At 52.4% G+C, this 22,448-nt stretch overlaps 1 protein-coding gene across 1 annotated transcript in view; it reads left to right on the forward strand.

The window, feature by feature from the left end:
* Cdh22 (cadherin 22) overlaps positions 1 to 3,233 on the forward strand; it is a 64,669-nt gene extending 61,436 nt beyond the window's left edge. Inside the window, exon 15 of the mRNA XM_036184312.1 lies at positions 2,066 to 3,233. Within this exon, the coding sequence (XP_036040205.1) occupies positions 2,066 to 2,601 (536 nt within the window). The 3' untranslated portion in view covers positions 2,602 to 3,233. The remainder of the gene's footprint in view (positions 1 to 2,065) is intronic.
* The last annotated feature ends 19,215 nt before the right edge of the window (positions 3,234 to 22,448 follow it).

Here is a 22,448-nt window from a genome sequence, read left to right on the forward strand (position 1 = left end):
AAATCCTGCCACAGTGCTTATCATGTGTCTGTGCATCCATGTATCCATCCATCTATCCACTATCATTTATTTACAAATCCATCCAGTGAATCCCTCTCAGGTGCTGTTTCCACAATAGGGTTCCTGACTGAGCAAGAGATTGTTGTTGTTGTTGTTGTTGTTGTTGTTTGGTTTTCGAGACAGGGTTTCTTCGTGTAGCTTTGGAGCCTGTCCTGGGTCTCGCTCTGTAGACCAGGCTGGCCTCGAACTCACAGAGATCCAACTGGCTCTGCCTCCCGAGCGCTGGGATTAAAGGCATGTGCCACCACCGCCTGGCTAAGAGATTTTTTTTAAGTTCATTCTTGGGGCTGGAGAGATGGGTCAGCAGTTATGAACACTGGCTGCTCTTCCAGAGGACCTGGGTTCAATTCCCAGCACCCACATGCCAGCTCACAAACTGTCTGTAACTCCACTTGCAGGTGATCTGACCCCTCTTCTGACATCAAAAAGGCACTACACACATACTGCACAGATATACAGGCAAGCAAAGCACCCATAGACACAAAATAAACCAAATTATTTTTTTCTTTATTTCATACATGTATACAATGTATCTGGGTTGTATCCACCCACAACCTCCTAGACCTCCGCTCCATGTCCCCTTCCCACCCTCAGGTCCTCTTATAATAACCCGAGTCCCTTGAGTGCCGCCATCCACTGGGGCCTGGGCAGCCTACTAGGGACCAGACCCCTGAAGAAAGATGACTCTTCCTCTATCACTTTGCTGGCCCCTCCCCTGTCCTTGCTGGAATGTGGACTGGCTTGATTGTGTGCACAGCTGCTGTGAATGTGACAGCCAAGTCCAGAACAGCTCTGCACCCCTCCCACCCTCCAGCCCCTACATTCTCCCCACCACACACCCCTTCCATCACATTTCCTGAGCCCTGGCTGCAGAGAGAGGGGGGGGGGGTTAGTGGGAAAGAGAGATTATTTCTCCCAACTTTGGGTGTGCGAAGTTTGAGGTTTTCTTGGTCAGCCAAGAGGACTGGCAATTGGTTGAATCTGGATTTCAGGGGAGAGGTCCAGGCTGGGGCCAGAGATACTGGAGTTGTTAGAGGGAAGTCAAAGCCACGGGCCTGCAGGACAGTGCCAAGTGAGGGAGAGTTATGGAGGGAGAGGTCCTGGGAAGACTGCTAGAGAGCTGGGGAAGGAGGGGTGTTGGAGGACAGAAGTTAGCGAGGTGGGAGGAAGAGAAGAGGAATGTGAAGTCTTGGAGGCCAGATGAAGGAGGGCAAGAAGCACAGAGAGTCAGTCATTCACTCCCTCTCACAGTCAGATCTGCAGGTAACTCCTTGTTCATTCATTCATTCATTCATTATTCATTCGTTCAGCAAGCATACATGTACCATGCCAGGCACTAAGCTAGGGGAATGTTTTCAGGTCCTGGAGGATATTTATTGGGGTTAACTTGGCAGGACCTGGGCCGTGGTAGGCTGTCCTTCTTTAGCTGAAATGAGGGAAGGGAAGACCTCAAAAGCAGATCTAGGACCCACTGAGGAACCCCTGACAAGAATCCCCTGCAGCTGCTGCTGGTGGGGAGCGGCCACATTCCTTCCCCGGGGGGCTTGGAGCTGGGTCACTGGACCTGGCTAGAGCTCTTCGGGAGAGAAACCTGGGGGTCCTGACTGAGACACTGAATGGGAAGCAGAGAATTCTGGAGTGGGCAGAGAAGGGCAAAGACAGAAGACAGACGCCTTCAACCTTACAGCATCAAGAGCTGAGGATGGCTGGCCCTCAAATCGGGTGTAAATCCTTAGCACAGCTCTGCTGGGCAGCCCCTGTCCCCCTTAGCCCTATAACTACAATCTGCATACCTCCTGAGGTGAATAGCTCACCACCTACCTGGAGGGGCAGTTAGTTCAGTTCTCACTATAAGAAATGGGAAACCTAGGGAACTTTTAGGGATGGCGAAGCTCTGCTGTCAGATTGGGGGATGGAGGGAGGTCAGGCAGTGTCCTGTGCTGAGCTCAGCCCTCTCTCTGTCTCCCTGTTCCCACACCCCACCCCACCCCACCCCACCCCGCAGTGCTGGCTCTGCTAATCCTCACCCTCAGGCGGCACCACAAGAGTCACCTGAGCTCGGACGTGGATGAGGACATGCGGGACAACGTGATCAAATACAACGACGAGGGCGGCGGCGAGCAGGACACCGAGGCCTATGACATGTCAGCGCTGCGGAGCCTCTACGATTTCGGGGAGCTCAAGGGTGGCGACGCGGGCGGGGGAGCGGCCAGTCCCCCACAGGCTGCTCCCTCCTCGGAGCGCCACTCGCTGCCTCGGGGCCCATCGAGTCCAGAACCGGACTTCTCGGTGTTCAGGGACTTCATCAGCCGCAAGGTGGCGCTAGCGGACGCGGACCTGTCGGTGCCGCCCTACGACGCCTTCCAGACCTACGCGTTCGAGGGCGCGGGCTCGCCCGCTGCCTCGCTCAGCTCGCTGCACAGCGGCTCCACCGGCTCCGAGCAGGACTTCGCTTTTCTCCGCGCCTGGGGCCCGCGCTTCCGACCGCTGGCCGCGCTCTACGCCGGCCACCGTGGGGACGACGAGGCCCCGGCCTCCTAGCCCCAGCCGGGCCAGTCCAGCAGCGCGGCCCGAGGGGAGGGGACCTGCATGGCTCCCGCGCCGCGACACGCCCCCAAGGGGTGAAGCTTGCGAGGGAGGACTCAGGGGTGCGGGATGGTGACCAACGGCAGGATAAGGGAGGGGAGCCCGGCCTGCACGGCCCTGGGGTTGGAAGGGACCGGGAGAAGGAGCCTGGTGCTGGAAAAGGACCTGGGAAGAGAAAGCGGAGGAGGGCGTTTTGCGCACCCCAAGGCTTTCTGGCATCCAAGTAAAGATGAAGGAAGGGCTGGTCATTTACTAAGCACCTACTGTGTGCTGGGAGCTACCCAGAGACTGACTGCATTGTTGTAGAAACTATGAGGTGGCGTTCCAAAGGTGCCAAGGTAGGAAAGCCCCCCAGAGAAGTGGTTGTGACCTGCCTGGGGACATGCAGACAGCGAGTGAGTGGCACTCACCAGCTGCCTGGACAAGTCACCTCATTTCTCTGGGCCCCAGTTTCCTCATCTGTCAAATGAGGTTAATAACAGCACCTACCTCGAAGATTTGAGAGGATGAAAAGGGTTCATGTGTCAAGTCGTTGGGCAGTGCCTGGCACAGAGTAGGTGTTCAATAAATGCTCGCCTTTGTTACTATCCTTATCCTTGTGGTTGGGGGAGGCCGCCGTGTCTGAGCTCACTCCCTCACCCTTCTGCCTCCTCCCAACATCTCCAAGGGAAGAGGAATTGGTCCCAGCTGTCAACCCCTGGTCCTCCTCTGAAGGGAAACAGATGTGCCTAGCAACTGCAGAATCTTCCTGCTCCTTGGGCTACATCAGCATCAGCCCTCTGGCAAGGATGCTAAAAACAAGATGAGCTTGGGTGGAGAGAAAAGACTGTGCACATTGGTGACATTATCGTCTGTTGTGGGAGCTGGGGTCTTTTCCTCCAACTTAATTTTCTCCTGGCCTGGGCACAGTGGCCCAGACCTGTAATCCCAGCAGCACTTGGGAGGGAAAAGCAAGAGGATCAGAAGTTCAAAGACACCCTCAGCCTGGGCTGCATGAGACCCTGCTTATAAGATAATGGCTGTCTTCTGTCCTCCTTCTCAGCCCCTCTGGGGTGACTCAGTGGATTGCCCATGGGCCTGACGTGGATTCCAGCTCCTGATAGCTGGCCATCTACTGCTGAAGCCTCAGTTTGCTCAGCTTAAAGTGGGGGTCGTGGATGATGAAAAGGAGGTAGTGGATGCTGAGCTCCAATCTCAGGGCTTCCCTGACATGTAAGGGCTATTCAGTAAACGGTCCTTGCTTACCTTGTCATCGCCCTGGGAACTCCCGCTCCTTTCTCCATGCCAGAAAGGTCCACAGCAGTGATCTAGAGGTAGTTGGTGTGCCCTGAATGCCACCACACATCCCACCCTAATTCAGAGACCAGGAAGCAGGCTCACGGCAACAACATGCCCCAAGTTACACAGATAGGTAGTTTTATTATCATTATCATCATCATTATCACTATTATTTTATTGAGGGTACATTCGTGTATGTACCACATCCCACATGGAAAAAGACAATTTTCAAGAGTTGGTTCTCTCCTTCCATGGTGGGTTCCAGGACCCAGTTCCGGTGGCCAAGTTCTTTCACCCAGTAAGCCGTCTCGCTGGCCCCAGTAAGTAGTTCCCACCCTCCTCAAGGCCCGAGAGATGAAGACAGAGCTGCTTACAATAACACCTTTGATGAAGCAGGCTGAACAGTGAAGTCCCGGAGTACAGGAGAGAGAGTAGACCATTCCTGCTGGGTCTTGAAGCATGAGCTGAATGAGGTGGCCAGGCAAGCGGGGGCCTCCCAAGAGGCACCACAGCATCTGCAAAGGCTGGGTTGGGTAGGATGAGGCTGCTTCCAGCAAAGCAGGTGGTTCCCTGAGCTGGCTCACCAGGAGGAGGGGGAAGCTGAGTTGGGGAAGGCTGTGGAAAGATCTTGAAGGCTGGACTAAGGAACCTTTGCTCACCTTGAACCTTGGTGAAGGAGGCCCAGCCTGCAAGCGCTGGGACTCACACCAGGCCCACATGCAACCATTGATTCACCTAGGGAACTGGGAGGGAGTTCAGGAGGCCACTATTGTCTTATAATCATAGCTCTATAGACATTGATCCATCTTCTGAGGACCACTGTGGTGGCTGATGGCAGGGACATGGGTGGTGAGTGAGGTAGGGGATGTGGGAGTCACATTCTCCCTACAAGGGACCCTCAGCCCCCAACTCCTGTAGTTAATATGGCGAATGAGCATTTGAGGACCCAGCTCTCACAGAGACAGCTCCGAGGCTCCTCATTGTCATGTCCCTTGCCGAGAGGAAAACTGTTGAGACTAGGGGGAAGCAAGGTGACTTTTAAGGTCACCCAACTAGTAGCAGCTATTCAGAAGGACACAGTGTCTCGGGTCCAGACCCCCCACATGACCTGGGAAGGTCACAGAGAGAAAAGGCTGCTTTGTCCGCTGTGTGACTTTGAACAACTCTGTGTCGCCATTCTCTTACCCACCAGCGCAAGCACACAAGTTGTGCCAACAGCGACTCCACAAGGTGATGGTGAGGTCAGAATGCCATCTTCATATCCAGCCTTGAACACTTCCCCAGCGTTAGCTCGTAACCAATGGGTAACCTCAGTTTATAGACAAGGAAACTGAGACGCAAAGAGAAGATGCCTCGGTCCAAGTCGAACAGGTTAAAAGTAGTGAAGACGGTCACGCTTAATGATGGGTGCTCTGGTGTGATGCCACCCGGTCAGCAGCCCTGGGGCAAGGCACACTGTCAACCCTCCGCATGTGCTGGTCTATCTGAATGTCACCATCCACGTACCACTGCCAACCTACCCAGTCTGTGGTCCTCAATCCTCTGGCAATTTCTGCTGGTTCTGGGGTGGGGCTACAAGGAAAGGTTCCCCCTGCCCCAGATCCCTTTATCCTATCTGCTGCCTAGTTCTTGCTTCCCCGAGATACTAAGGCATCCATGTGTTTGGTCCCTTCCCGGGTTCTAAACAGTGCCCACTTACACCCTCTGAGTGCCTCTGATGAGCTGGGGTGACTGTAAAAGATCTCATGGGGTACGTAGCCTGTAATGGTTGGTCTCACAAGGCCCCCAGGAGCCCCAAACTGTCTGCCTGTTTTAGGCAGAGAATAGTGCCATCAAGCAAGCGCCAGGCACCAAAAAAGGCACAGCCAGCTCTGCCTGGGAGCTCAGAGATGAAGGCCTTCTGTTGGTAATGTCTGCCCTCTGCACAAGGCCACTAGGGAAATGAAAGACAAACAAAACCCCTTGTACTACCGTCCCCCTTGTCACCGGCGTGGCTGTGAGAGAAGTCGGGAGGTCTCCAGTGAAAAATGGATGTATTAATGTAATTGACAAAGAATTCCAGAATCAGGCTGAGTGACAGTGGTGTACTGGCCACAGCGACGGCAGCACACTTATATAGCACTTGCTGCATGCCTGACTGATTAAGCGACACCATATGATAAATATGAATCCATATGAAGCTAATTCTGTCCCATGTCTAGCTCTTCACATACCTGTGGCCTGTTCCATTTAAAAGTGTGGTTCTTTTGAGCCCCTGTTTTACAAAGCAGATACAAGGAACCCCAAGTTCACAGAGGCAGAGGCCTTTGCTCAAGTGCCCAAAGCCCAGGCAGCACACGTAGTTCAGTCAATAGAGTGTTCACCTGGCATGCACCAAGTTCTAAGTTCTATCCCCAACACTGCATGAACCAGACGTGGGGGCACAGGCCTGTAAACCCAGCACTCAGGAAGTAGACGCAGGGGGATCAGAAGTTCAAGGTTATTCTTGGCTACACAATAAGTTCAAGACCAGACTGTGCTACATGGGAACTTGTCTCAAAAGAACAAAAAAAAAAAAAAAAGGAAAGGAAGGAAGGAAGGAAGGAGACAGCGTGGGCCTGGGAGTGTTACAAACACCCACCCACGCCCACCCATGGCTCTGCACAGGAACCAGACAACGTGTGACACAGAGAGGACAGAGAAGGAGCTGAGGACAGGAGATGACACTCCAGAAAGAGGATGGGTCTGGGAACAAGATGGAGGTGGAGGCAGGGCGGTGGTGGCGCACGCCTTTAATCTCAGCACTGGGGAGGCAGAGGCAGGCGGATCTCTGTGAGTTCAAGGCCAGCCTGGTCTCCAAAGCGAGTTCCAGGAAAGGCACAGAGCTACACAGAGAAACCCTGTCTTGAAAAACCAAAAAGAAAAAAAAGATGGAGGCGGAATAGGCTGGTCAACCACCATCCACCACTGGTCTGAATCTCTGATATATACCAATGAGTCCTCACGTGGCCATGGACACAAAGCAGAGAGAGAGAGAGGAAGACAGCCAGAGCACCAAGGGTCAAGATCCAATGCCTGCCTCCCTGACTCAGGCAACTCAAAGAGCTGCTGCTGTCACAGGGGGCGGCTGGGCACCCGCATCCGTCAGCCAGCCGTCATCACCGCCCACCCCCGGGTCACGAATCAGCAGCTCCACTTACCTCCTGCCAGCCAGCGTGCTCCAGCCAGCTCTGTCACTGGCCTCCGAGCATTTTGCAAATGTGGCCCTGTCAGCCCTGGGTTGAAATGGGAGTTCACGCTCCAGTGGTTGCAGGAGAATGCCGGCACAGGATGCGCTCACACGGAGCACCCTAAGACATGTTTCCGCCTGTGTCTGCCATGCAGAGATGCACGTGCACTGCTGAGCACACAGAGGATATCATGTAGGTCTGCAAATGCAATCACAGGCCAGCATGTTATGTATGCAATGGAGGCAAGCATTCATGTGTGCATCTATGTTTGCATACAAAGCATGCAATGTATCCACAAACATTCTCATGCACATGTGCACGTATGTGTCACTGGTTCTCTTCAGTGAGTGAATATATTTTCACACTCATGCAGATATGTGTCACCTCCATAAGCTCCCACTCAAAGGCATTGTGTATGCTGTCATGTGAATGGATAGCTCCATGTGACACTCAGAATACATGTGTCCACTTGTCTGTGTGTACAAAGCATGTGCAGGTTTGGGAAGTCAGTTACAGGCTGCAAAGTCAACTTCACAGTGTTAGTTGTTGTATTGATGTATGAAGTGAACATCATGCATGTGTCATGCATGCACCTGATCACATACATGTCGTCCAGGTACTCAGAAGGACACTAGGCACATACACACTCAGTCCCACCTACGATGAGTCTCTGCCACCCTGTTGCATGTCCCTCACTTTCAGACACCTCATCCTCATATACGCAAGCTCCTCTGCCCATGTACACTTTCAGAGGTGGTCATAGTTCATCCATAACTAAGACCCTCAGCTCCTGCTCCCAGGCAAGTGTGCCACAGGCAGACACATGCCTCTGTGGCCCACGTGCCACACACCACAGAGGCAGATCCCTGGCACATGGGTGCTCCCAGCCCCCCACCCCCCCCCCGAGCATAGCCTGCCCCAGCCCCAGCTTGTCAGGTGTGCCTGGGACAGCAGGAATGGCGCCCACACACAAGAATCACCACTCACGCAAAACTGCATCTGCCGCGGCCGCCTCATCCGCTGTGCAAATGATGATTAAATGTTATTGTGTGAGAGAAAGCAGCAAGGAGGGACTCATTAGCTTCATTGTCAGGAAGGGTTCCACAGGCCCACCAGCTCCTCACTCTAGGGCTGGCTTAACCCGATGTGTGCTGGGGGTACCTGGGTCTCACATGGGATAGGATGACAGAGACTGAGATCCCAGCTCTGGACCCTCATGGACTACAGAGAGCACTGTAGAAGGAGCCCTGAGCCTCAACTCTCACCTTGTCCTTATTTGCTGTATGGCTCTACACCAATTCACTCATCAGTAACTCCTCACCCCTACCATGACCCCAGGAACACAGAGGTTCAGTTGCCATGGGCCTTCTGGGAACACAGGCTTCCCAGACGCATGCCAGATGGGGAAAGGTTCAATGTCTGTGGGCTAGTGAGTGCTTGTTTGGGAGGCAAAAGCCTGCACAGGCTGCCAAGGTCTGGTCAGGAGCCTTTTACAAAGGATGGGGTGAGGGTGGGGCATCAGAAGGCTTGCTCATGGATGCGTGCATGCCTGCGTGTTGACAATGGCTGGCACCAGTGAGCCCTGGTTAACACAAATGGCTTGTCTAGGGTTGGTATCTACACATTGTACTTGGGACAGTCTCAGGCAGAAACATTTGCTCCTTGTTCCTCTGAGATTCACATTACACTGGAGCTTCATGGTCCCCTTTGTGAAATCTACCGATTGTACACAAATGTGCACTTTTAGAAAGATCACCGCTACTGTGTCCAGGGAAAATTAGAAGGAGATGTGTGCTGGGAGGATGACCTCTTCCTTAGTCAGAAAAATCCTTAATTTTTAGCCAGTCACGTGAATATCTATTAACTAAGATCATTACTCCCCAGCCTCCCTCACAGCCATATTTCCCAGAGTCACAACCAATACAATCTATGCAAAATTGGCAGGTGGCGATTTCTGACCATTGTCTACAGACTGCTGACCTATGCTCTTTGCCTCTTTTTGTCTGCCCCTCCCTCCATTCTGCCGGCTGAGCACAGTTGACATGACCAAAGCTCCAGCAGCCAGCTTGGTTCAGGAGGACAAACAGCACATGCTGTGACTAGCCAGACTGAAGGAGACCTGGTTCTTCCCAACCTCAGACCAGCCTTGGTTAACATGAGAGAGAAATCAACCTCCAACTTGCTGAAGTCACTGTTGTTTTGGTACTCTGTCCCAAAGAGCCACGGGAGGCTGACACAATGATCCCAGAGCCACGTGTTGGGTCTTAGATGGAGTCAGCGGCAGTGAGTCTGAGAAACATTTGGAAGACCCGGAGGAATTTGCGGTTGATTGGATGTGGGGACCGCCAGAAGAGGAGGTCGAAGGCTGAGTGACAAGGGCAGGGAACCCAGGACAAGCTCCCCCATGGGTCAGACAAAGTCAACTTAGTTTGGTTGAGTTAAGTTTGAGGGGCTGCTGGCCAAGAACACAGGACTTGAAGGTTAAGTGTTGGAGCTCAGCAGAGGGACCCGAAAAGGTAAACGCGGTCCACCATGTCCCACCATCTCTGTCTGTGAGAGAAGGGACAGTGGAGGGTGAGATTACAGGCTCCGTGCTCTTAGGGACTCCAGGGTCAGGTGGAGGGAGAAGAGATATTTGGATGTCAGCTTCTCATTGCTAGCACAGCGAGTGAAGAAAAACAATGGCAGCAGTCAGGATGCAGATGAGGAGGTTTGGCCTGTGGGGAAGGGTGGGGGAGGCAGATCTCCTCTTTCAGAGTCTGAAGCCCTAGGGCTCCTCATTCTAAGTGAGACTCTCAGAGGCACTGGTTGCCTGCAAGAGAGCCTTCTGGGGGAGGAGGAACGTGAGGCAGGAAGAGGCTTGGCTTGCCTGGAGCCCTGGGAGAAAGTTGGCCTAGCTGTTGTGGAGCCCCGAGAGGCATAGCCCCTGTCATCTGGAAGTCTCCAGGAGGAAGCAGAGGTACCAAAGCCTCCAGTCAGGGAGTTGGGAACTGCCGTCTAGGTGTGGCGGCCACCATGGCACAGACCCCTGTGGAATGGGTCTTCCAGGTGAGAAGTGAGCTGAGGGCAAGGCACGCTTCTTGGCCCCTGGACACTTTTACTAGGCTGGCCTAACAAAGCCAGTGACTGAAAAAAAGGAAGTGCCTCATGGCCCTGTCCTGGAGGTTTAGTGGCCTGGAATCCAGGACTAGGAGAGGAGCTGGCCCAGGCTTCAGGGCTAGCTTGCAAATAGCCTCTCCCTGGGCCTCTTCCTTCACATTCCTGGACACACCTGAAACACATACACTAACCACACACATATACATCATATACCACACACACACACACACACACCACACATTACACATATATGTACCATATATCACACACATACACACATACCCCACATATATATATCACACATATGTACATCACATATACACACACCATGTCACACACACATACCACACACCACATACATACATACCACACTCACATACCTCACATACCACATATACCACACACACATAAACCACACAAACACACAAACACAAACATATCACATGCGCATACACCACACATACCACATACACTACATAACACACATACCATACACATACACACCATATAGCACCACACACATACCACATAATATATATATACACAAACATCATATACATATACACTATACACATACCACATACATACACACTACACAACATACACACAACATGCACACACATGCACACAAACATCACACAAACACATTCATAGTGGATGGATCACTAATAGCTATTAGTGAACACACATATACACACCACATACCTCATACACATGCACATACCACATATATCACATCCCTGCTCCAAGGAGTTACATGTCCCCTTCCTGACTCTGTAGGCACCTGTGCACACTTATGCACATGTACATGCACACCTGCAAATATGTTACTAAAATAAATATTTTTAAAGAATTTTTTAAGGGCTGGGGATGTAGCTCAGTCGGTAGAGTGCTCACCTAGCACATCCATAAAGCCCTGGGCTTGATCCCCAGCTCCCATAAGCCAAACATGTCATGCATGTCTGAATCTAAGACATGTGTATGCATTCATGCACACACAGAGATGTCCTGAGAGTGTATACACACACACAGTCATGCACCACACTCACAGGCAATGACACAGAGAAGGCAGGAAGCCAGTGCACACAGAGACAGGGAAGGATGCCCATGTCAGATCATGTATAGCTGCAGAGACTGCACCCATCCCCAGCCTTATGGAGGGACAGAGGGCTAGAGGGAATGTGTACACACCATCCCACAGGACCTCCAGCACTTGTAAACTCCCAGGTGCACAGTGACATCCTGAGACAGACGACACACCCACACAGCACCTGCCTGGTCCTTCCCAAGGTGTCTATCCTGAGGTGTCTTAGCTTTATGGACCCCAGAACTCAGAAAGAGGAGGAGAAGACCACAGGACACCAGAGCCCAGGTCACAGTAGTGCACAGAACCCTGAGGCCCACTGTGGGTCTCCACCTGAACCAATGTGCCCTCCTGCAGAGCTGGAGGTAGCCCCGCCCCCCTGGCCAGCCGGCTGATTTCCCAGGAGAGAAGGCTGTGGCCCACCTGTCAGTCCTGCTGTTTGTCACCGTCACTGCACACTGACATTCAGAGCAGGCGCCGAGATGATCGCATTTTAGCTGTAATGTGCCACAGACTGCACTGACATTTGGAAACTATTCCACCTCGGGACCCATCTGACTTCTAGCTTTTTTCTGGAAGGGAACAGAGGCAGTAGAAGGGGGGGCGGGCAACCGGGGCCTACAACGTCTTTCTGTCACGTCCTCAGACTACAGGACCTGAGAACCCCAGAGACCCCCCACTCTCGAGACCCAGGAGCTCTGACCAGCCTGTCTACATTCACCTGAGAGGAGCAAGAATGAGGGGACCCAAGGCAGAGATGTAGAATCAGGAAAGGGTTTTTTTTTTTTTTTTTTTTTTCCCTCAGGAGGAGCTAAAGGAGTCCCTGGTGGGTCACAAGTCACATTCATCCACTGATGGACTCGGATCTCAGAGATCAAGCAAGTTATTCAAGGGTTTGAGACCAACTCCACTTGGCTTTAGAATCTCTGAACACTCCCTGTTGGGTTGGGGAGGGGGTAGATGCTGAGCGCTCATGGGACCGTGTTCAGCCTTTGGCTCCCCACCCCCTTCCCTAGGAGGGATCAGCACCCCCAGGAAAATGCAGAGCACAGCCTTCCTGGGCAGGAACTGCTCTGAATCTTGGAGTTCAGAATAGTGGCTGACAGGGGGTGGCATGGACAGAATCCATGTGGCCAAATGCATTGAGAACCCACGGCTGCCTGTGAGCAAACAGCATCAGCCTATGTGACAGCTGTGGAGAGGAGGTTTTCGATGGCAAGCCTCTTGGCAGCGACCCAGCCCTCTCTGAGGTGGTGCCCAGCCTGTGAACTGGGTGACGAGGCTGCCCAAGGAAGCTGATGGCAGGCAGAGGTGTTACCTGCCTGCTCTCTAGAAGGGCATCCTAGAGGCTGCTGGCAGGGTGGGAGTTCAGAAGAGGTGGGAGAGAATGAGGGAAGGACGATTTGAAGGCAGGGGACGATGACATGTCCCCGGCTTGCTCAAGAGGTAGGGCGGCTGTCTGGAGCTCTTAAGAGTTGATTAATCTCCTTAAATAACTCTGAGTCCAACTTCCCAAAAGGCAAAAGAAAGTTCGTTTAATCTACTTGAAATGATTCCTGATCTTCTCGGGGTGGCAATCAATAGGAGCACGTGCACATGCTCCTTATGAGTAATTCTCGGTAATTACAAGAAAGAGGGGTTTGTGGTGAAAAAATGACATTCTGGCCTCAGAGCAAAATCCCCAGGGAAGGGATCAATTGGTCCCCGGCAGGGAGCCATCCTTGCCATTGGGCTAGGCCGTGGGGCCACCACTCTTGAGTCACAGGATGGGCCAATGGGTTACCCAAGGGCCATCTGCCTGAAAGAGTCCAAACTGCAGAAACCACTAAGGGTCCCTAGTTCCCCCAAAGTCCGTAGTGGATGTCAGCAGAGCACAGCTTATATGCAGCACTAGTAGCCTTGGGAATCACACGATGTACACATGGGACCTCAGAAGCACATTTCTGTGTGTTCCCATCATGCTTAGCTCCACTGCTCTGCTGTAATTCACTGGGGATGGTTTAGAGGACACATAAATGACCACCACCACAGTCTCCTGACAACGCTCCCTGTATTTCCAGGTGCACCATGGTGTCTGGCCCCAAAGCCTGGCTCAGCATCCCCACTGATGCTCCATGCACAGAGACAGTCTGTGGCTAGCCCTGCCCTGCCATAGTGGCTGCACACACAGGGTTCTGGAAGCATCTAAGGATGGGAGGAAGGAGTGAGGGCGATGGTCTTTGAAAGGCAGGAAGTTCTTTGCTGTCCTATCCACTACCTGGTCCTCAAAGCCTGACCCAGAGCCTGGCTAGAGAGTCTTCATAGATACCCAATGGGTGCGTGCACGCATGTGTGGGCACGGGGCGGGGGCGGGGGAGGCGCACGTAGATGACGTCTGCAAGTAAGAAAACATTACCTGGTGGCAGTGGCCCTGCCAGTCTATGACACCAGGGTTTCAACCCCAAGGCCACAGACCCTGAACTGCACCCCCTTAAGAAGGAAGAGGCACCTGCTGCTAGCCCTCCCCTGGTGTTCTGGGCTTGATAGCTTCAGCCACTCAGCCCTTTGCAGCTAAGCACAATGGAGGCAGCAGACTCAGAATCACTCTTTCTTCTTCTCTCCAGCCCAAATGCAATTTCCTAGACTGTCTCCAGGTCCTAGAGGGGGAGCTATTAACTGATTTGCACACGCATACACACACACACACACACACACACACACACACACACACACACACACAAGTCAGCCACTGCCTGGTCACTGTGGAATCAATTGCTGCCATCAATGTAGTCTGCCGATGTCAGGGGAACCAGCCCAGCCAAGGCCCCTAGCTGAGCTGCCCACCCAGCACCCGCAGCAGGTCCCCCTAGCCATGAGTTTATTTTGACATTCATCCAATAGCCACTGTGTGTCCCTCACTCACTGAAACCCTCTGACCCATGTCCATTGTGGGCAGGATTGTGTGTCAGCCGAGGATTGATTTTGGATTCCTTCCCCTTCTTTATTCCGTGTGTGTGTGTGTGTGTGTGTGTGTGTGTGTGTGTGTGTGTGTGTGTGTTTGTACATGCAAGAGATGTTGGCCATCTTCTTCCATCATGCTCTGGCTTACTTTAAAATGATTTACCAGCACCCCAGTCACAAAGAGCTGAGGGAGGACAGTGAGGCACATACAGGAAGTCGCCCGCAGGGTGGCCTCACGCCAGGTTTGGAGCCTGTAGGCACTGTCCATGGTCCCTGAATCCATCTCAGCCATGGATGGCACTGCTCCCAGGCAGCTCAGAATAGGAGCAGCTGCCCTGCAGAGGGGGTGACCACCTGGTGGCAGGGAGCAAGCCCCATATCAGAGATATATAACTGCTGACCTCTGCAAGTTGGCTGGCAACCTCAGAGAAGTCCCAGGCCTGAGGGACGTGACTTCAGTGTGAAAATGGCGGGAATAAAGGCAGGGCTTTGGAACCTTTATTTTGGGCCCATTGCCCAAAAATAAAAAGTGACTATTAAGGCAGGTGAGGCCCTGAGCCTCACCTTTGCCAGCCCACACCCCCATCATAGCAACCCTAGCTCTACGATCATGTTCTGCCTGGAGCCTTAGCTCTGCAATGTGATCGAATCGATCCATGGTGCCCGTCTCAGCCACTCAGACACCATATTTATGACATCTGTCATCTGCAAGTAGCACTTGGGCTGTTATTTACTCGTGTTTTTCTTCTTCCAGCAGACTTCTTTTTATCCTAATTTTATTTTGAAAGCAAAGCTTACAGCAGCCCATAAGTGAGGAAATCGATTCGAAGAGGCATTGATGATGATGTCAGCACACACAGGTAAAGCACAGCCATTGATGCTTGGCTGGCAAGGCAGCCTGCCGAAGGCTTTCACCTGAACCCTTGTGGCGTGCAAAGCACATCTGCGGAGGCCCTCACAGGGAGAACAATGGTCAGGTGTCCCCAGGGCTAAAACGCCTGGCCAATGCATCCCTGCTGCCCAAGAGCCCAGGATTGATTTTGGATTCCTTCCCCTTCTTTATTCCGTGTGTGTGTGTGTGTGTGTGTGTGTGTGTGTGTGTGTGTGTGTGTGTGTGTGTTTGTACATGCAAGAGATGTTGGCCATCTTCTTCCATCATGCTCCAGCTTACTTTAAAATGATTTACCTATTTATTCTGTTGGGGGTGGGGCATGTGCCACGCTATGCATGTGGAGGTCAACTTTCAGGGGTCAGTTCTCTCCTTCTACTGTGTGGGTTCCAGGGATCGAACTCAGGCCATCAGGTTTGGAGGAGTTACCTTTACCCACTGAGCCATCTTGCCGGTCTCGTACCTGTGAGCCCCGGGATCCTCCTGCCTCTGCTTCCCCAGCGCTGAGGTCACAGGCGTGCAGACTGAACTCAAGTCCTCAGGCTGGCACGGCTGCCCTCCACCCACCAAGCCAGTCTGATTGCTGTGTGCCCTTGAGTGAATACCTTCCCTTCCCTGTGACTCAGTTGGACGGACCATCTCAAAGGATGCACCAAACCCTGATGCTGGAGAATTCTGGCATCTGAATGGCAAGGACCACTTTATCTTGAACAGGATCAACAAGTTTTTCCTACATAGGACCCAGAGTAAATATTTGGGGCTCTGAGGGCCAGGCATCTGGTGTCCACCATCCATCCATGTCACTGTGTGTGAACACAGCCATAACCACAGAACAGCAAGTGCATGAGCGGCTGTGACCGTGTTTTAGCAAAACTTTATGGATAGAACAGGTGAGGGCCGACCCTTGGGAGAGACTTTGCCCACCGCTAGTCTGGGTCTAGGAAGATGAGAAGGCCTCAGATCGTGGAACTTCCCATTAGCCCCTGGGACTGCCACAGATAACAGGGTTGCTATGATGGTCCCCTCCTTGTAAGGCCAGTCTCCTTCTGTAGATGTAACCATCTTGTTAAATAAGAAACACAGAACCAATTGCAGAGTTAAAAACCACGAGGTCAGAGCAAGAGCGGAAAACCTTACCCTTCACTGCTTCTGCTGTCCTTCCTCTCTGCAAGAGACCTACTTCTGTGCGTCCTGTCTATTTAAAGACTTTCTGTTCTGTTTTCTCATTGGTTGTAAACCCAGCCACATGACCTCCTCGTCACTGCCTGTTTATACAGACCTCCAGGTCTTCTATGGTTGGTATTGAGATTAAAGGCGTGTGTCTGCCATGCTGGCTGTGTCCTTAAACACACAGAGATCTACCTAGCTCTGCCTCCCAAGTGCTGGGATTAAAGGCGTGCACCACTACCGCTCAGCTTCTGCTCTGGCTTGCTCTGACCTCAAGGCAACTTTATTAACATACAAATAAAATCACATTTCAATACAATTAAAATATCACTATATCCTTCCAAATAGCTGCCCTTCCCTAGCTACCTGATCTCTCTCCTCAGTGTTCTAGAAGCTTGCTAGGCAGAGATGTGAGCCATTATCTGAGATGAGGGTGGAGAACTCCAAGCAGGTTGCATCCGTCGCTGCTTGGTGAGCAGCTCATAGGTTCTGACTTGAAGTCTTGAAATCCCACCCCCACCCCTGAAACCCCCAGCAAAGCCTCTTCACTGCTGCATATGCTTCAGCACATAGAGAACAGGACAGCTCTGCACCCACCTGTCAAGGTTAATTGCAAGGGTTAACAAGCTAACCTCTGCAAAGCGCCCAGCAAGGGCCTAGCGCATCTCAGCTCCCAGCACCTCATCTGTTATCATTATGGACAACGGCATCAATGGTCACGGTCCACCCTCTCACCCTCATCCCATCCATGACCTCAGCAACCCACAGAGTGGGCTGCATAGATCGCAACCATCGATTTCTCGGAAAGCAGCTTTAGGGGGGTGGCGACTCTTTTTCTTCTTAGTTTGATTGTAAATCTCAGTTTGTCCTGAGTGCTTTAAGAAAGCAAGAGAGATGGAAAGGTAAACGGAGTCCTCCCTGACACCTAGTATTCCTGCTCACCCTGTCAGCCTCCTGCCCAGCCCACCTCTGCCACAGAGCTTGTCTGGCTGTGCAGGGAAAGTATCAGGAGGCCTACGTCCTGCTGGTATCTCCAGGCCCTGCCCCCCATCCTCGTGAGACACACCAGCCTTATTCAGGATCTCACTGGGCCTCCTCCTTCGTACTCCCTGCCTTGAACCCAGGTCAGTGTCTCACAGGGTCTCCCAGTCCTGGCACATCCTAACTGTGAGTCTTGGACACAACACCCACCCCTTAAGCTCTTTGGTTCCTGTATCTTCTACAAAATGTGTCAGGAGGTACAGTCTCCCAGGCTGTGGGAGGACCCTTGGGAGTAACCAAGGCATGTGAGCTCTGTTTGTCTGGGTGACTTGGGACCTCAGTGCTTACTGCCAGGCTGGGGAGGAATCAGTCACCCTCCCTAGCTGCTAGGTCCAGGTGAAGCAGGGCTCAAGGCCTCCCCGGTTGGCGCTTCAGGCTCAGACTCTGGAAATGTTGCAGCTGCCACTCAGCTACAACCCAGCTGGGACCCACTGACAGCGTCTTGATTTCAGCCCAAGCACTTTTCCAGACGGGCTGCTAATTAGGGCTAATGGGCAGCTCTCCCTGCTGACTCCAGCTGCTACTCCCGCCCTCTCCATTAAAGACAGGAGGAGAGAGGGTCGTGGGCAGCTATCCTGGACACCCTTGGCAACTCAGTCTTCCGCCTCTTGACAGGTGACTTTCTCCATTGCTTTCTTACCTGACCAAAGCCTGGCATGCCTGAATTTGCAGCTTGAACCACGTCTAGCTGTTTGCCTTTGGGCAAATAACTTAACCTCTCTGGATTCAGATTTCTGCACTTATTAAACAACACCAACCTCAAAGAAGGGGTGCTGAACACAGAGGCCATTCTGATGCACAGCCATGAATGTGTTGTGAGCCTGGGTCTCCCCACTTGGGCCTCTCTACAGGGGAGCTTAGGACATGGCAGCAGCTGCCTTCATAGTGAATGGACAACAAGCAGGCAAGGGAAGCCACAGCCTTCGTATTACCCAATCTCAGGCTGCTTCCCAGGGCTCCTTCTGCATGGCTGGACTGTCTTCACTGGGCCCAAGATGCCAAGCAGCTCATGCTCCAGAAGAGTTCTGCACAGAAGAGAGTCCCAGAATCTGCTACCCAATTAAGACCACCTCGATCAAGGTGGCATAGACGTTGCAGGTAGGCAGTCCTGGGACGTTCTCCACCCAGAATCTGACCTGACCCCAGCCAGGATGGCTGCCAGCCCTGCCGCTCCCCATCCAAAAGGAAAGCAGGACCCTCCAGGAGCTTGTGAACTAGAGCACACCACAGCTCACTGTAAAGGACAGCACAGGCTAGGCAGGCAGGCTCCCTGGAGGAGGTGAGGCCTGACTGGAGACACAGAAGACAAGGAAGGCAAGCCAAGCAAAGGGAATGAGATGAGCAGAACAGTCTGCACAAGACTCACAAGCACTTTCCGTGAAGGCTGAGGGTGCCCAGGCACAAAGAAGCTGGGACAATGGGGGAGGTTTTAGAGGAAACCAGACACTGGGCAGTAAAAATTCACACGAAGAGAAGTAGACGTTATCCCAAAGAACTAAGGAGCTGGAGACAGTAATGCTATCCTAAAGAACTAGGGAGCCATGGGAGGGTGTATGCAGTAAGATCTGGGATCTTGAGGACTAGCCTGGGTAGGGTGGGCAACAGAAGACTGGGGCTGGAGTCACGTGACATGGATTTGCCTGCTGTGGGTGCTGTTTCCAGGGCTGGGAGAGGCCACAGTAAGTGGCACAAAGCTGTTCATCCTGGGAAGTTAGTTATACTGTAGGGGAAGAGAAAACAGGCCTGAAAGACTCATACATAAAAATAAGTGAACAGAGTCATTGATGTGATGGAGCCAGTGACTCCAAAGCAGAAGGGGTGTGTTCACCGGATGCTGGGGTGGGTGGGTGACACTGACTTTCAAGTTGGAGGCAAAGGAGGTGCTGGTTAAGCCAGACCTGGGTGCTCACACCTGTCACCTCAGCACTTGGAAGACTGAGGCAGGAGGATTGCCATGAGTTTGAAGTCAGCCTGGGCTACATAGTGAGCTCTAGGGCGGCCTGGGCTACCGTGTCTCAAAAACAAAGGAAACTATTGAAATGGCTCAGCAGGTCAAGGCCACTCGCTGACAGCTGGTCAACCTGAGTTGGATTCCCGGAACTCATGTAGTAGAAAGAGAAAACCATGTCCCACAAGTTGTCCTTGACCTCTATGTGCACTGTGGCGTAAGCGCACACAAATAAATAAACAAATGCCGTTTTGAAAGAGAGAGAAAAGAAAGAATTAGAGAAACTGGATGGGGGGGGGGGGGCCGGGGACAAAAAGGAGGGCAGGCATGAGCGCGAGAGAGCCGGCTAAGAGAGCACAACATTCTGAACAGTTGGAACAAGGACCTGAGATGCGGAAAGCTTGGCTGACGTCTAGTGTGGCTGAGGCATACCAGCCAAGAGCAAGAAAGACAGGAGACCAAGCTGGAGGAGCAGCCAGAATCCAGCCCAAGAGAAAGGAGCCTGACGCTGAGCCCTGGCAGGTTGAGGGTGCTGAGGTGTAGGTCAGGCAGGTCCCAACCACCGGCCCTGCCTGAGTAAGCAGAGCACAGTGAAAACACTGAGTTTGAGGGGACAGGGGGTAGGAGAGCCACAGCGAGCCACTGGCCCAACCTGACTGGGCTTCATAGACAGGCCTCCCCAGGGGTGGAGGTGGGCCAGGCAAAGGCAGTCCATCAAAATGTGTATTTGCATATTTGCTTAATAAAATCAAGTTATGGATGTACGAAGATGGATAATTAATTGCCCGTCACAGTCTCCCTCTCCTCCCTCCCCGCCTCCCCACATTAGCACTGTGGCCACATCACTTCCTTCTACATCCTTACCACTGAGTCAGCAGATTCCTGTCTCTTCCAGGGGGGAGGCCAGCCCAATAAATATGTGCTTATTAAGTGTGAGCTGTGACCAGTCAGGCCTGTCCTGCCGCAATCTCAGCCAGTGCTGCCTGGGGGATTTATGTGGTACCTAGGGCCACGTTAGCTATTTATTTTCGCCAAGAAATTAAATTAGATAGTTTGATAGTTTTCAATGTAATTATGAAAGATATTTACATTCGAGATTTATGAGAAAGGGGTCATTAGGCACCCAGACCCCAAGGATTGCCATTAGTTGGGGCTCCCTTATATCCTCCCAAGCTACCACAGGAGGTGGAGAAGAGTCTCCAGAAGGGAGTCCTGAGAGAGGGAATTCAGTCAATAGTGCTCAGACCCCAAAATGGCAGTGATGCTGCATGCATGTTGATAACACACTTAGAGCAAGCTGAGATAGGAAGAACCAAGTGGTAGGAGCATGCACTGAACACATGAGCCTCAATTTCCCCATCTGTCACAATGCCTCCCTCATCTTTACAGTTCTGAGAATTAAATGAGATACAATAAACACAAGGGGCCCTCCCAAGATGCCTTTATTGAGCACTTACTGTATACCAGGACCTGTTCCATTGCCAGATGCAACCCTTACCATGACTGTTCCCAGCACTTCTCAGTCCCGCTCTCCCACATTTAAGAGAGAAGAAGAAAAGGAAGTCAAGTACATTGTAACCTGGCAACCATGCTTGAGACCAGGCCACTGGCTGAGCCCAGAAACCATGACCCTAACTTCCAGAGTGCGAGGCTTTCTCCCTTGCACATCCCAGGCAGAGAGGCCTGCTGTGACCACCGTAGTGAGGGGCACAAAAGGAACAAGGCCGCACGGGGTCCTACAGAGCCGAGCCAGGGCTGGAAGACCTGGTCCCCACCCGCGCCTGCTGCCGCTGCACGCGCGCGCACTCGCGCGCGCGCGCGCGCGCGCGCACACACACACACACACACACACACACTCACCTCCCCATGGACAGGATAATTAGCAGTGCCTGATTAGCACTGATTGAGGCCCCCCCACAGGGCGGAGGAGGGAGCTCTGGGGTGCTGCTGGCCCCTCTCACCCACTCAGTCTTCACCTGCTGGGCCCTCACACACAAGGCAGGCTACCGGGATGGGAGGAAGTGGGTGCCTACTGCCTGAGGGACACATGAAGACTCCAGGGTGAGGGGAAAGGGGGCCTATGACTAGGGAACAGGCTGAGGTGAGGAGGCTTTGCAGGAGAGATCACCTGGAATCTAATTCAGGCTGTATCTAGTTGTGTGGCCTTGGGAGAGTTACTTTTGCCTCTTGGAACCTCAGTTTCTTCATCTACAAAATGGTAAGATGACAGTGTCTTCCTCCTGGGTTGTCAGTGAGGTTAAAAAAAGACCCTACAGGTAGCATCTCACAGGAAGTGGGAACACTGGAAACATTGCTCAGCTATGCAAAGCCTGGAGCAAGAAGAATGTTCCCAACTCCGTGTGTGTGTGTGTGTGTGTGTGTGTGTGTGTGTGTGTGTGTGTGTATGTGTTGGGGGGGCAGAGGTGTCCCTTCTCAGAAGCCATCCAACTTACAGTTTCGTGGTTTTTAGTGGGTGTGTGTGTAGTAAACATGTGCATGTTTTCACATATGTAGGTGCACATATGTGGCGGTGCACACCCATATGGAAGCCCAAAGTTGATTTGGGGTGTCTTTCTCCATCAACCTTCATTGTATTGATGCTGTGTCTCTCTCCTGAGCCCAGAGCCAGGGCACCTGGCAGCCCTCCAGTCTCTATCACCTGAGCCCAGAGCCAGGGCATCCGGCAGCCCTCCAGTCTCTATCTCCTGAGGCCAGAGCCAGGGCATCCGGCAGCCCTCCAGTCTCTGTCTCCCAAGTACTGGCATTATAGGCACCTCGTGAATCCTGGGTGGAGAGGCCTGCTGTGTCCACAGCAGTGAGGGCCGTGAGGGGAAGAAGACCCAGCTTTTATGTCACGTCTAAGGATCTGAACTTTGACCCTTACACTTGCTCAGCTAGCCCTTTATCCACTGAGCCATCCCCAAAACCTCACCAACCTGTGTATTTTCACACAAGTTCTCTCACTGGGATCTGGAGCTTGTGGCTGGCTGGTTCCTGTTCCTGCCACCATGCAGGCTTTTTTTTTTTTTTTTTTTTTTTTTTTTAATGTAGGTTCTGGTGATCTCTTTACACTCACATGGCCCCCACTTGGCTTTCTTTTTTTTTTTTTTTTCTTTTTTTTTTTTTTTTTTGCTAGGTGAGGAGGAA

The sequence above is a fragment of the Onychomys torridus genome, chromosome 4 (genome assembly GCF_903995425.1).
Source record: "Onychomys torridus chromosome 4, mOncTor1.1, whole genome shotgun sequence".
Taxonomy (NCBI): Eukaryota; Metazoa; Chordata; class Mammalia; order Rodentia; family Cricetidae; genus Onychomys; species Onychomys torridus.